General features: G+C 44.1%; 1 protein-coding gene across 1 annotated transcript in view; it reads left to right on the top strand.

Annotated features, from left to right (window-relative positions):
* Nucleotides 1-11,233, top strand: part of TBC1D22B (TBC1 domain family member 22B) — a 73,156-nt gene extending 61,923 nt beyond the window's left edge. The window contains exon 13 of the mRNA XM_032409904.1: nucleotides 8,899-11,233. Coding sequence (XP_032265795.1) covers nucleotides 8,899-9,027 — 129 coding nt within the window. The 3' untranslated portion in view covers nucleotides 9,028-11,233. The remainder of the gene's footprint in view (nucleotides 1-8,898) is intronic.
* Nucleotides 11,234-15,595: the final 4,362 nt, after the last annotated feature.

The raw sequence follows: 15,595 nt of genomic DNA, 5'->3' as shown, positions 1-15,595 counted from the left end.
GGAGGGAGGGAGGAAGGAAGGAAGGAAGAAAAATTTGTACTGAGTAAAGTAACCCACAGGAAGCCTGAAAACTATTCCACTGTAAGTAATGTATCTAGGAAAAGTGTGTGTGCCCGAGAGAGCAGGCACCTGAGTAAATAAATGCCTGCTCACTCGCCCCATAGTCTAAAAAGTCATCTCAGGAAAAGCAGCATCTCTGAGAGGCCAGAAGAGCATGGGACCCTACAAGATGTCAGGCAGGTGCCAACAAGGCCTCAGATGGCTCCGAACTGATTTTGAGAAGCACCGTGTGAGGGGACTCCAAGGACTAATAATCAGAATTCCTTTACATAAAAAGGGAACCTACAAGGGAGTCAGTGGGGCCAGCCGATGACTCTAAAGCAAAGTGGCGGCTGATCTGAGAATCTTCTGCTTTCATCCTGTGGAAAAAAACCTTGGAGACATTCCTATTCTGAAAGTATCTTTGTGGGAGGCAGGGCAGAGTTGTTCAGTGCAACAGTGCTAAGCCTACGAGGTGTCCCAGGCCTAAATAATTAACCATAAGTAAATCCCTTGAACCCAATGGCATCCACCCACCACTTCTGCAGGAACTCAAATGTAGGATTTCGGAACATTGTCCAACGCAGGCCCCATCTTTAACAGACATCCCATGAATTGTCGGTTTGAATCCTGCCCAGAAGAAAGGTTCAGAGGGAACACTGGGAACTGAAGATCTTTCACCCTAAGCAAGCTGGCGTGAGAAAGGGCACAGTCCCCAGGCGTAAAACAAGCCATTAAGGGGGACTTAGCCAGGCCTTCTTTGATGGGAAACTTGCTAAATGCACTTTGGGAGAAAACCAAGGAATAAGTTCGATTCTCAAAAAGTTTACATTCAAGGACATGTTTTGGAAAGTTTATATTGTAACCAGGGGAATTGTTTTGCTACCTCATTGATTGTCAAAACCGGGATTTGTTTTAAAGTACTACTTATTTGACTAAGAAAATATTTTTACATGCCTGAATACACTTCACATTCGCAAAGGATGTTCCAATATTGCTAAGTGATTATACACACAGTATCTTAGTTAGTGATGTATATTTTATGTGGTCTTTAAGTTCTTTTGCTGTTAATCATTACACGTCCTATCTTTGGTTGTGCTTGGTTCTCATCACTGAGTAAAATCAAGCAACTCTTCCATTTTTCCTTCAAACGGCCTCTGCTGTGACTTCCTTTCTTTTGTTCCTATTGCGTACTGCCCCACTTGTCTTCTTGCTCCAGGGCAAGCAGTATGTGTTACAGTGGTTATGAGCCAGAGGGCCTGGGTCCACAGTCCAGCCCAGCACTGCCCTATGGCCCTGGGGCAAATTCCTTAATCTCTGTGCCTCGATTTCCTCATCTGTAAAATGGAGGGAATATTATGCATCTCATAGAGTTGATGTGAAGATTAAATGAGTTAATAGAGAGCACATGTAAAGCACTTAGAGCCCTATCTGGTATGTAATAAGTGCTCAATAAATGATAGCTATCACTGTAATGATTATTATCCTTGATGTTCTCCCTCTTCAGTTCCTCCATCTATTGAATATTCTCTAATGGGTTTCCCCTGTACCTTTTCCTTACAGAGTTTCTTTAGTTATAACCTCTATCCCTTCTCCTTTGGACCCCTTACCTAATTGTTGTCTCCCCCACCCCCATGCCTCCAGTTCCTTTTCTGCCATATTCCTTTTCCTTTAGGATCTATGGATTCTCAGCCAGTACCTATGTCAGGCTGTTTCCTGTGATTTTAGCCATTTCTAGCTTTTCTTTGCTCCTTTCTCATTAATTTGGAGCTGCTCTCTGCTGCTTGCCCCATAAGCTGTCTTATCATCGCTATAGTGTTTCATCCAACTGCATCTCATGCCTAGTGCTCCCATGAGCTGGCTTTGTAACAAATCTTCAGTTATTCCCTGCCCCAACGGTATCTCTTCTCTATCCCTATATAAAAGCACCTGATTTTTGATTAACGCTTTCTTCCCACAGCCATTTGGTTTTTACTTCTTTTCTACTATCCCAAGTTTATCAATGCATTAGGCAGGGTTTCCCATTGTTGCAGCAGTATGATAAAGGATGCAGTTCCTAGAAATAGCCACTAGGTGGCAGAGTGCTTTCTCACGCTACACCTCACGGCCTGGGGGCACACAGGGATGTCACCTTAGCCACGGTTAGAATTATTTCAAGGCTTCCAGGAGGTTTCTAGCAAGGTTAGAGGAATTGGCAATTATAGGTAGATGCTATCCCAGCAAAGAAGAGGATAGTCTTCTAGAGAGATCACTCCTTTGTTATCAATTGTGCAAACATGTGCATTCATTATAGAAAATTTAGAAACATCAATAAGCAAAAAGAAAATCAAGTACCTGAAATCTTACCACACACAGGTGATATAGTTCCTTCCAGACATTTCGCCATGCAAATCTACACAAATAAATACATGCTCTGTATGTATAACCATTAATGCAACTATTTTATATGCTCTGTTTTATGACCTCTTTTTATCACTTTACAAAATATGGTAGATGTTCTATCATGTCAAAAACTGTAAATCTGTGTTTCCCCCATTTTTGTACTTTTTACACGTTGCATGAGTACATGCTTGTACAAAAATTGTGAAAACATTAAAATAATGAATTGGCTACAGGATATTTTATTTTATAGGGGCACCTGGGTGGCTAAGTCAGTTGGGCATCTTCTGACTCCTGATTTCAGCTCAGGTCATGATCTCAGGGACATGAGATCGAGCCCCACACCAGTCTCCGCGCTCAGCATGGAGTCTGTTTGAGGTTCTCTCTCTCTTCCTCCGCCCCTCCCTACCGTGCTCTCTCTCCCTGTCTCTAAAATAAATAAATCTTGGGTTGCCTGGGTGGCTCAGTCAGTTGAGCCTCTGCCTTCGGCTCGGGTCATGATCTCAAGGTCCTGGAATTGAGCCCCATGTTGGGCTCTCTGCTCAGGGGGGAGCCTGCTTCTCCCTCTCCCTTTGCCTGTTGCTCCCCCTGCTTGTGCTCTCTCTCTCTCTCAAATAAATAAATAAAATCTTTAAAAAAATAAAATAAATCTTTTTTAAAAAGGATATTTTATTTTATAGATTTACCTTAATTTATTTAATGAAAGGCCACTGTCTCCATAACATCTAGGGGTTTCCTTCCTTGGGATCTCACTATTAGGCCTGCAACCCAAATATGCTTTTATTCCTTTAAGAGCTTTTTAATCCCTCTAGTGGTAACCCCACACCTGGTTGCCTACTGGAATTTTTGTAGAAGTGTGGTTGCCAGGTCCCACCCAGGTTTTTAGAATCCAAAACTCCAGGGATGAGGCTTGGGCCCAAGTATTTCTGAGAGTTCCTACAGTCGATTCAGCTTTTACAGCCTGGTTGGACAGGTAGGACCAACACTTGAAACCCAAGGGTTTCACTGAGACTCCCAAGTTCCCAGAGAATTTTCTTGCTTGTGTTCTGGATGAGGCTAAGCATGTACCATTCCTTCAGCTCCCATGGAAACTCCATGGAAGGCAGGGGTTGTTCTGAGTCAATGAAGTATGTCCTCAAGAAATAGGATAGCAATTTGACCTCACCCAGCAAGTTGATTGAAAATGGGACTGAAATTCTATAATGACAAAAGCAATTTGTACCAAAAAAAAAAAAAAAAAAAAGAAAAATGTTTTCCAACGAATGAAGTAATTAAAAATGTAATATTAGTTTTAATATGGATACTTGGGTGTTAAACTTACCTCCAAAGGGAAGTATAAAAATTTTTTTTTTAAATTTATTTATTTGACAGAGTGAGCAAGCACAAGCAGGGGGAGCAGGAGAGGGAGAATCAGGCTCCCCGCTGAGCAAACAGCCCCATGCCGGGCTTGATCCCAGGACCCTGGGATCATGACCTGAGCCGAAGCAGACGCCCAACTGACTGAGTCACCCAGGTGCCCCGGAAGTATAAGAATTCTTGTTGGCTGTGGTGTGAATCAAGAGAAGGGCAAGCTATAGGAGCAAGGGACTTTAACTTAGGGCTTACATTTATAAGTCAGGGGATCCCTAGAAATGAATGGAAACATAATTTCAGTTTTATTTTCAATAACCCCAAACTCAAAGTTAGCAATTCCTACAATAGTGAATGTAGCCAAGAAAGCACAGTAATATTTGCAGTACCTTCCTTTGTCACTTATTACTAGAGTTTTCATATCCTATGAAGTTGTTACAGATGTCTCAAAACGGTGTTTGTATTCATTACTACTTTGAAATAATGGTAGTTCTTTAATCTGCCATTAGATGGTGTTCTAGAATATATTAATAAAGGACATCTATGGTGGTATCATAAATTTGTTTACAAATATTTTGATGACTGTTTCAATTTAATTGGTCTCCTTTGTGACAGTATGTATTTTATGTATTTAAAACCATCATTCTGAGAAGGGATCCATAGGCTTCTCCAGGTAGCCAAAGAGTCTGAGGTACAGAAAAAGTGAGGACCTCTGTAGTAGAGAGTCTGCCAGAATTAGAATAAAAGTTGACTCCCTGGGGAGGATGCTGGCAAAAAGATGGGGTACCATTTCCAGTTCCAGTGGGGATGGAGACACTTGGGGGGAAGGGATAGGAAGCAGGAGGGAAGAGTCAGAGGGGCCAGAGGCCAGGAGTTCATGGGGGAGGGTATTGTATTCCAAGGGCAACATTTTTTTTTTTTTAAGTTGAGATTAAAAACAAAAACAAAAAAACAAGGTATACATAGAACAGAGGCCAAGAAACCCATGGAAAATTGTTAACCATGAGAAAAGAGCACTCCAGAGATGTTTAGATCAGCTAACGGGGCTTTCAAAAGCAAAGTTAGCATCTGGGTGGGTTGAGTGAGTATCAGTAACTGGTTGAGTAATGGGTCTGGTTGAATGAATTTCAGTGACAATGATGGGATGGTAAGGGGTGGTTACCTACAGGGTTTGGGGAAAGCATATAGCGTGATTCTCATTGTGTTCTTCCTGGGAGTTCACCACCATTTTGACTTAAGGCTTTTGAGTTCTGTTCTCAGGCCTGGAGATCTCAGGGAAAAGGTTTACAATTAACAAAATTTGTCTGATAAGAGTATTCAGTGCTGGTGGAGATCTAGGGAAATGAGCATTTTTCTGGAATGCATTTTCTGAATGAGTGTTAAGGACCTTTAAAATGTTCATGTTCTTTGACACGGTAATTTCATTCCTAGGAATTCAGCCCAAGGAAGTCATCTAAAATATGGCTCTATGCAGGGGCGCCTGGGGGGCTCAGTCGTTAAGCGTCTGCCTTCGGCTCAGGTCATGATCCCAGGGTCCTGGGATCAAGCCCCGCATCAGGCTCCCTGCTCCGTGGGAAGCCTGCTTCTCCCTCTCCCACTCCTCCTGCTTGTGTTCCCTCTCTCGCTGTGTCTCTCTCTGTCAAATAAATTAAAAAAAAAAAAAAATCTTTAAAAAAAAAAAATACGGCTCTATGCACAAGGCTGTTCATTATAATTTCATTATAATGAAAAAACAAATAATTAAGTACTCAAAACAGGAAGATGTAGAGTAAATTATGGTACGTCTGTATCATGAGAAATTTTTTGGCCATGAAAGTATCTGCGAGGAGTTTTTATTATTAGAGGAAATGCTTATGATAAATGCTAAATAGATTCAAAATTATATAGAGAAATCGTTTCAACTATGGAAAATGTGCAGAAAAGGGAGTGGAAGGAAATATGCGAAAAATGTTTAAAAGTGACTTCTTCTTGATTATGAAGTTATAGGTAATTTATTTTCTGCTTTTTTACTTTTTACTAAACAAAACTACCACAGAATGTGTATTACTATGGAGAAAAAGTTCCACCACACAAGTAAATATAAAATCTTTATTGTTGGGGCACCTGGGTGGCCCAGTTGGTTGAGCATCCAGCTCTTGGTTTTGGCTTATGATCTCAGGGTCCTAAGATAGAGTCCCTTCCCCTTGTCTCTGCGCTCAGCGGGGAGTCTGCTTGGGATTCTCTCCCTCTGCCCCCCACCTCCCATGTGCTCACTCTCTATCTGGAATGAATGAATAAGTCTTAAAAAAAAAAAAGCCACTGAGGTGCCTGGGTGGCTCAGTCGTTAAGCATCTCCCTTCGGCTCAGGTCATGATCCCAGGGTCCTGGGATCGAGCCCCACATTGGGCTCCCTGCTCAGCGGGAAGCCTGCTTCTCCCTCTCCCACTCCTCCTGCTTGTGTTCCTGCTCTCGCTGTGTCTCTCTCTGTCAAGTAAATAAGTAAAATCTTTAAAAAAAAAAACCACTTTATTGTAAAAATTGAAAACACGGAGCTCAAATGATACAGAAGTATAATGGGAAAAAAGTGAAAATCTCTCATCCCCGAAGGTAACCACTGTTAACAGTTTACCTCCTCAACTTCTTAATTTTTTATATACATATGTGCATATACATATACAAATATATTGTGTTTTCTCATTTACCTAAGTGGGATCATACTATAAGTCTTTTTCTACAATGCTTTTCTTTCTTACTCCTAAAAATATCTTACCTTTCCACCGCGGTGCGTGTAGTCCTACTTCATTTGTTCTCTGTGCTTCCGTGCATTTCATGATGTGGATAACCGCGGTTTGTCTAACGATTCCCCACTATTTGAAGCCGTGGTGCATGCGGCGAGAACCTTTGCGCAGGACTGTGGATATTCCCTTAGGCCAGGGACACGGGGGTAGAGCTGCTGATCAGAGACCAGGCGCATTTCTGATTTGGATAGATACAGCCTGTGTGTGTTAAGATGACATAAACTTGTCTCCTGTAACCAAGACCCTAGAACAGCAGTGGCTCAAAGCAAGATAGTTGTTTACTTGTTAATTCCTAGTCTAAGTGTAAGCAGTCCAGGGCTAACATTCCGCCTCCAGAGTGGCGGGGACGCGGCTCTCTTCCGTCTTGCTCTGCCGTCTCCAACACATGGCTTTCGTCTTACGGTCTGAGATGGCTGCGTCCACGCCTCCATCCATACCCACTTTCTGCGAAGTGGGGAAGGAGAGGTCTAGGGCAGAAGCTGGAACTTACACTGTCCCAGAATTGGGATCTTAATCCTATTGGCCGTCCTTAGCAGTGATGTGCCCCGGGCAGCTGTGTGTGCACAGCTAAGTGTCTGTTTCTAGAGGAAGAAATCTCATAATAGCTTTGCAAGACCTTACCACTGAAAACTACAAAACACTGCTGGAGTGTGCAGCTCAAAGCAGGCTTTTTAAAAGTCCTCCCAGCGTGGGGGTGGGCCATGGGCCTTCTGCACATTACCTATTCGTATTACCTGTTTTTCTCTCTGGTGGTTTTCTTTATCTCTTACTGATTAGTAGGTGCTCCTTTTTGATTATGGATAGTATTGGAGTATGGATAGTATTTTGATTATGAATTTGGTCTTCTGAAGGTGTTACAAAATATTTTCTTATAGTCAGTTTCTTAGATTTTAACCGGGTTTTTGGCACCTTTTGACATATTGAAGTTATATGTAATAAAGTCTGCCTGTCTCCTTATGTCCCTGGGTTTTGTCTTGCTATTATAATTTTTATAATCAGAAGAATATCCAGTTCAGGAAGAGAGACAGGGGCACCTGGCTGGCTTGGTCGGTAGAGCGTGTGACTCTTGATCTCAGGGTTATGGGTTCAAGCCCCATGTTGGGTGTAGAGATTACTTTTTTTTTTTATTAGAGATTATTTATTTGAGAAAGAGTACTAAAGAGAGAGAGCAAGCACGAGTGGGGGACAGAGTGAGAGGAAGAAGCAGGCTCCCTGCTGAGCAGGGGGTCCGATGTGGGACTCAATCCCAGGACCCTGGGATCACAACCTGAGTCGAAGGCAGACACTTAACCGACTGAGCCACCCAGGCACCCCCAGGGGTAGAGATTACTTAAAAATAAATATAAGTAAGTAGACTTAAAAAAAGAGGGGAGGGGAAGAGAGAAAAACACGAAGCAGCAGCAACAGCATGGGGAACTAAATTACAGAGACAACCTCTCATTCTCTTTTTATTCTAATATCCTCTTTAATAGGCTGTCTCTCTGGAGCTGTTTGAGGGACCTGGGTTTTGAGAACTGAATAGGACTGAGATAGGTAGAGGAGAAAAGAGAAGGTCTCCCAAGTTAAAGGAACAACATAAATTAAACCCCAGGGGCACAAATAAATCTGGCTGAAATGGACCTAGCTGGAGAGACATGTGCATTGGGAACATAGGAAATAAGCTGGACAGGTAGGTCGAGAATGGTCTTTGGAGAACAGGGCAGAGGCTAAATGCGGTGATTAGAAGTGAACACTGGCATTAGGAGACATACAGCAAATGAAAAAGGATATTTATGAATATGAAGAAAGGGATTTTTTTTAATAAAGGTTTTTTTTTTTTTTCTTAAAGGAAGCAAATTAAGTGTCTAACAAAAGGCAAATGGTTGAGTAAATTAGGGTATAGCCACATGATGGAATACTAACACTGAGAATAGTCATTTTTGAAGGCTGCATGGAAAAACACTACAATTATAGTAAAAGGATGATTAAAAAGCATATAAAAATCATAATGATTACAGCTATTTAAAGAAATACGCATGTGAAAAGACTGAAAAGGAAAACTTGGAAATAAAGAGAGGTATATTTGGATGATGAGTGATTATTTTTCTCTTTTTCAATGTCTTTATTTGTTGGTGTCGTTTTCTGTTTGTAATATTTTTAAAAGAGGCAGGTGTTAGTGGATATGAGAGAATCAACAGAGGCTTTTCAAGGCTTCCTGAAGGTGAACTGGGAGCTGGGGGCTGAGTGCTGCTTGGGAGGAGGGAGCCCGACCCTCCGGGATGTGTGATCCAGGACGAAGGGACCCCCTTCCAGGCCCTGCTCGTCCCTTGGTCTGTAGTCCAGGGATGATAAAATTTCTTTTCTTGCATTCCAGGGTCTCCTGATGCTGCTACAAAACCTACCTACGATACACTGGGGCAACGAAGAGATCGGGCTGCTTCTTGCCGAGGCGTACAGACTGAAGTACATGTTTGCCGATGCCCCTAATCACTACCGTCGATAGGTGCTGTCTCCCCAGGGGGACCCAGACTGTCCCCATCTCTGATGGCAATCTGATCACTGTGGCCACTGTGCGAGCCGTGGACTCCGGCCAGGAACCACTCCTGTTGTAAAAAGCTCACATCCGCCGCCCAGGTCTTAACTCTTTGGCGTGCCTGTCCACCACTCCATGTCTCTGGATGTGTTTCTCGGACCACTATCAGTATTCCATGACACGTGGATGGGCCCGGCTCTGGGAGAGGACAGGAAAGGAGGTACAGGGTTGTCTGCCCCTTTAAAAGAAACTGGACAAAAGAAGGGGAAGGCTCAGGGTCTCAACTCACATTGTCCCTACATGGACTGACTGTCTCTCGCCTCCCGGCCCCAACTGATGCCGTTGCTTTTTGTGACATAGTTTGATTTGATCACAGGTCAAAAAACGCCTTATGTTTTCAGAAGACTCCTGGCCCTTCCTCCCCCCAGTTCCTAGCCCTTCCCCTTCTGCCCTGGTCTGAGCCAGTGAGGGGCAGCTTGAGACTTGTTCTCAGATGGAGGAGGTACTGATGCTTATAACTCTGGGAAGAGGCCTACACCCAAGGGCTAGGAATCTTGTTTTTCCTTTTCTCACCAGGTGTCTGTATGTGCGCCCGCGTTTGTGTGTGTATGTGGGTATACACACCCGTCAGCATTTAGTTACGTGTCTGAATTTATGTGTCCAGACTAGCCCCGTCACCACCAGCTGGGAAGGGCCCCGGTGACCAAGTATACAGGCGTCCCTTGAGAAGGATCAGGGCAGGGGAGGGAGAAGGGGCTTTATACCTCTCCAAACCCTTTTCCCATGATGACCCACTCCAAGATATTATGTGTAAATTGTGTTATTATGTATATGGGTAAAGATGTACAAATATATGTCCTCTTTGTAGCAGATATGATTTTATATTTATAATGTGCATCAACGTGTGCAAGCAATCTCGGTCACTAGCTCAGATGAAGTTGCCAGGCAGGGGGTCTGGCATCTCCAGGTTGGCTTCTGGGCGCCCTCCTGTGAGGGGGAGGATGGGAGTCTGCCAGAGCGAGTGTCGCCGAGCAAATGGACCTGCTTTGACAACCGGTGGCAGCTGTCCCAGCATCAGTGTCTCAGAGTTTTTCTCTTCCCTCCCCGCCCCTCCCCACCCCTCCCGGGGTCTTTGTGGAGCATCTGCCCCACTCCTTCCCCGTGTTGGGCAGACAGAGCCGCCCACCTCTCACCCCCAGAGGCAGAAGCCCTCCTGCATGTTTTCAGCCCCTCCCTTTCCCCAGGAGGCTGGGGGAGAGCTTTTGTTTTTCCGTTTAAGTCAGCATCGTATTCAAGCCAGAAGCTGTGACTGACTCATCAGTGCCAAGGAAAGGGGTTTTCTGTGTCGCCCTGGGGTTTGGGGCTCTTCTCAGAGAGAGGTATCCAGTGTCCCCCACTGTCACCACCATACCCCACGCAGCTCATGAGATGGGTGACATGTTTGATTTGGGGAGTTCCATAGCGGAGGGGCGGGGGGGATGGTGGCGAGCAGCTGCCCTTCTCCCGGGAAGCCGGTCAGTGTCCCCGGTGGGTGACGCCCTTGAGTTTCTGTCGGTGAAGCTCCACCGCGCTGTTCCATTTCTCATCTGGAGCTGTTTCTCAGGCATTCTTCCTAACCCCCTCCTCTTCCCCTTCAGTGTGCCTCAATAGTCTCCTTCACAGAGCGAGAGGGCTGTGACCCTCCCCTCAACCGGACTAATTAAAGAAAGACACTTGTGTTCCCAAGTGGTGGTTTTATTTTTTTAGTTTTTATGTTTGTATGGAAATTGTGGATAAAGTGAAAGAGTTGTAAATAAATAGTGTATTTCCTCCTCCAGTGCTGATTTTTCTCCCATGGATTTGTGTAACCTGGAACCTAACGCATCCCCCTTTCTCAGCTTTTTCTTGCTGGTATTAGTAAGTATGGGGGTCACATTTTCTGTAGGGCAAGCGGGGCATCAACAGAAAATCAGCAGGCAGTCTCAGAGGACGGAGCCCCTGCTGTGTGATGGATCCTGTGGGAAATACAGAAATGAGGAACACAGTGCCTAACCCCAGACATTATAGAGCACCTCACCATGTGCCAGGCAAGCCCTGTGATAAACACTTGAGTGGTTTCTTCACCCAGAACTTCTTCCTAGGATTCATTTGAGAGTGTTGCTTGGTTTCAGTAATTAGGAGCTAGATTAGGATTAAATTCAACATGCTGCATGAGCCAAAAAATAACTGTGGCTTACACAACTGGGGAATTTACCGGGGGGGGGGGGGGGGTGGCTCAGTTGGTGAAGCATCTGAATTCAGCCCATGTCGTGATCTCAGTGTCCCAGGATCGAGCCCTGTATGGGGCTCAGTGCTCAGTGGGGAGTCTGCTTCTCTCTCTCTCTCTCTCTCTCTCAAATAAATAAAATCTTAAAAAAAAAAGAAAAGAAAAGGAAACCAAGGAAATTTACTTCTCCCTCCCATGAAAATCCAAAAGTAGGCCTCCCAGGGCTAGTATGATCGGTCTGATTCACAAAATCTTTAGGAAGCTGACTCCTCTGGGTCTTCATGGGGGGATGGCAGCTGGCCCTCCGGCCACAGCGTCCTCTTCCAAGCAACAGCATGGGACAGAAGGGACCAAGAAAAAAGAATGAAGGAAATGTGTCAGCAGTGTTTTAAGGAATGTTCCAGAAAGCTGCCCCATAATACCTCCTTTTACAACTCACCAGAACTTAGTCCGTGGTAGGTCACACCTAGTTGCAAGGGAGGTTGGAGGATTAGTCTGATCTAGGCAACCATATGCCTGGCTCAAGATCAACGAGTGTTGCTCTTGACAGTTACATGTATTTTATTTATTTATTTTTATTTATTTATTTGACAGAGACATAGCAAGAGAGGGAACCCAAGCAGGGGGAGTGGGAGGGGGAGAAGCAGGCCTCCCACTGAGCAGGGAGCCCGATGCAGGGCTTGATCCCGGGACCCTGGCATCATGACCCGAGCCAAAGGCAGACGCCCAAGGACTGAGCCACCCAGGTGTTTTGACGGTTAAATGTATTTTAAAGAACTTCAGAGGAGACATTTACCATGTATGTTTCTCCCTCATCCCTGAAGCTCCAGCTTCCCCTCTGAAACTGATTTCCCTTCTGCCTGAACAACTCTTGAGCAATTCTCTTAGTGTTCCTTCATCTGAGAATGGTCTTTGTTTTGCCTTCAGTCCCAAATATATTTTCTCTAGATATAGTTATTTTCTTTTGGCACTTTAAAGCTGTTGTTCTGCTCTCTCTTCCACAGTTTCTGATGAGCACTCCACAGTCCTTGAAATCATTGTTCTATACATTTTTTTACTTTTTTAAGACTTTAATTGAGAGAGAAAGAGTGAGAGAGCATGAGAGCGAGGTGAGAGGCAGAGGGAGAAGCAGGCTCCCGCTGAGCAGGGAGCCCGACGTGGGGCTCGATCCCAGGACCCTGAGATCATGACCTGAGCCAAAGGCAGACGCTTCACCGACCGAGCCATCCAGGCGCCCCATTGTTCTATATTATCTTTCTCAGACTGCTTTTTAAAAAATTGTGGCAAGATGTACATAATATAAAGTTTGCCATCTTAATCACTTTGAGGTGTACAGTTCAGTAGTGGTAAGTGCATTCCCATTGTCGTGCGACCATCACGACCATCCATCTCCAGAATTCATCTCATCTTGCAAAACTGGAACTATACCCATGAAATAACAGCTCCCCATTTCCTCCTCCATATGGCCCCTGGCAACCACCATTCTACTTTCTGTCTCTAGGAATTTGACTATTCTAGGTAACTTAAATAAGTGGAACAATACAGTATTTGCCATTTGGACTGGGTTATTTCACTTAGCATAATGTCCTCAAGGTTCATCCATGTTGTAGCATATACCAGAATTTCCTTCCATTTTTTTAAGGCTGAGTAATACTACGTCGTGTGCACACATGCGCGTGCGCACCCCATATTTTGTTTCCATCCATCTGTTGATGGTCAGATGAGTTCCATTTTTTGGCTTTTGAGAATACTGCTGTTATGAACACGGGTATATAAACATCACTTAGAGGGGCACCTGGGCAGCTCAGGTCATGATCTCAGGGTCCTGGGATTGAACCCTACATCAGGGTTTGTGCTCAGCAGGGAGTCTGTTTCTCTTCCTCTGCCTCTCCCCCCACTTGCCTGTGCTCATTCTCTCTCTCTCTAAAATAAATACATCAAATAAATATCACTTAGAGACCTTGCTTTCAATTCTTTTGGGTATATACCCATAAGCAGAATTGCTGGGCCATCTGGTAATTCTATTTTTGATATTCTAAGAAACCACCATGGTTTTTCTCAGGCTGCTTTTAAGATTTTTTTCTTTTTCTTTGGGTTTTAGAAGTTCGATTGTGTATCTGAGTATGGGTTTTGTTTTTGTTTTTGTTTTTGGAGTTGGGGTTTTTTTTTGTTTTGTTACATTTATCTTGTTTGGGGTTTGAGTTTCTTCTTTTTTTTTTAAGATTTTATCTATTTATTTGACAGAGTGCGAGCACACAAGCAGGGGGAGTGGCAGGCAGAGGGCAGAGGGAGAAGCAGGCTCCCCACTGAGCAAGGACTCTGATGCGGGACTCCAGGATCATGACCTGAGCCGGAGGCAGACGTTTAACTGACTGAGCCACCCAGGCACCCTAGGGGTTTGAGTTTCTTGAATCTGTAATTTTATGTCTTTCCCCAAATTTGAGAAGCTCTCAGCTATTATTTCTTCAAATATATATGTATTTCTCTGCACCAATCTCACTCCTCCCTTGGGACTCTAATGATATGAATGTTGGACTCATAGTTCCTCCAATTGTGTTTTATTTATTCACTATTTTTCCTTTCTGTTCTTCAGATTAGGGACTTTCTCTTCATCTCTCATTAAGTTCATTGACTCCTTTTCTGTCATCTCCATTCTACTATTAAGCCCACACAGTGAATTTTTATTTCAGATATTGTGGTTTCGGGTTCAAACATTTCCATTTGATTCTTTTTATAGTTTCTGTTTCTCTACTGAGAATTTCTATTATTTTCCTTCATTTAAAGTGTGTTTACTTTCACCTCATGGACCATAATTGTAATACCTGTTTTACATTTTTGTCTGGTAATTCCAACATCTGGGTCATCTTGGGGTTGGCATCTTTCATGTCCTTCCTCTAAAAATGGATCACCTTTTTCTAAGTCTTTGGGTGTTGAGTCATTTTAGATTATATCCTAGACATTTTGAATATTACCTGTGAAAATCTCAGTCTTCTTAAAATCCTCTAGAGCAAGAGTTAGCAGACTATGGCTTGTGGGCCAAATCCAACCCTCTTCCTCTTTTTGTGAATAAAGTTTCATTGAAACACAGTATTGATTCATTCACACCTTGTCTTTGACTGCTTTCACACCACAACGCAGAGTTGAGTAGTCATGATAGGCTGTATGGCCCACAGAGCCCGAAATATTTACCGTCTGGCCTTTTATGGAAAAAATTATCTAATCTCTGCTCTAGAAAACACTGACTTCATTTTGTTTTGTTTCAGTTTAGTAGGCTATCTACCCAGTTAGGTTCCAAGTTGCAAGTTTTCTCTCATCTGTGGGCCATTGTTCCAAGGTCATTTCAGTTTTTCAGAGGCTTTGCTGTGCTGGGTTAGTTTTGACCATGCAAAACTTGTGCCAGTTCATACACAGAACTGGGGTCCCCTTCTCCAGATGGCTTCTTTCCAGGATTCCCCCTATACTCTCTGGCTTACTGGCGCTCTGTTTCCTAGTCAGTTAGCCAGAATGACAGTGCTTCTCTGGAAATTTCTGCTGCCCATACTAGTGCCAACTGCTACACAATTGAGTCCTGCCCTTGGGGCAGGTCTGGGAGAGAGAGAAAAAGAATTAATTGTGATCTCCGCCCCCCCCCCCGCCCCCGCCGCCCCAGCTCGCAGGGACACTTTTCCCACGTCCTATGGTCAGAGAGATGTAGTTTGTGACATAAGAAATATATATTTGGTCTCTGCCCCCAGTCCCTGACACACAGCTCCTAAAATTCTTGGAATTTCCTGAGTGATAGGAGCATCTTTTGTTCACCTCGTCTTTTGAGGTGACTCATGGTGATCTCCTGGATAGCTTCAGGATGGGGGGCTGGTCACCAGAAAGACCAAGCCATCATTGTAAGCTTGGAACTTCCAGCCCCATCCCCATCCTCTGGGGCAGGGGAGAGGGGCTGGAGATTGAGTTAATGATTATGGTATATGGTATGTGATGAAACCTCCCTTAAAAAGCCTTACCAAAGAGGGGCGCCTGGGTGGCTCAGTCAGTCAAAGCGTATGCTTTTTGTCAGGCGGTCAGGTCACAATCCCAGGGTCCTGATATCGAGTCCCGGTCGGGCTCCCTGCTCAGTGGGGAGTCTGCTTCTCCCTCTTCCTCTTCCCCTCCCCCTGCTCATGCTCTCTCTCAAATAAATAAATAAAATCTTAAAAAAAAAAACCCTTACCAAAGAGGTTCACAGAGCTTCTGGGCTGGTGAACACATCCATGCGCCAGGAAGAGTAACGCACCTCAACTTCCACAGGGACAGAAGCAC

The sequence above is a fragment of the Phoca vitulina genome, unplaced genomic scaffold, assembly GCF_004348235.1.
Source record: "Phoca vitulina isolate PV1807 unplaced genomic scaffold, GSC_HSeal_1.0 scaffold11, whole genome shotgun sequence".
Taxonomy (NCBI): Eukaryota; Metazoa; Chordata; class Mammalia; order Carnivora; family Phocidae; genus Phoca; species Phoca vitulina.
The sequence above is the reverse complement of the archived record's forward strand: the minus strand, read 5'-3'. Positions and strand labels throughout refer to the sequence as shown.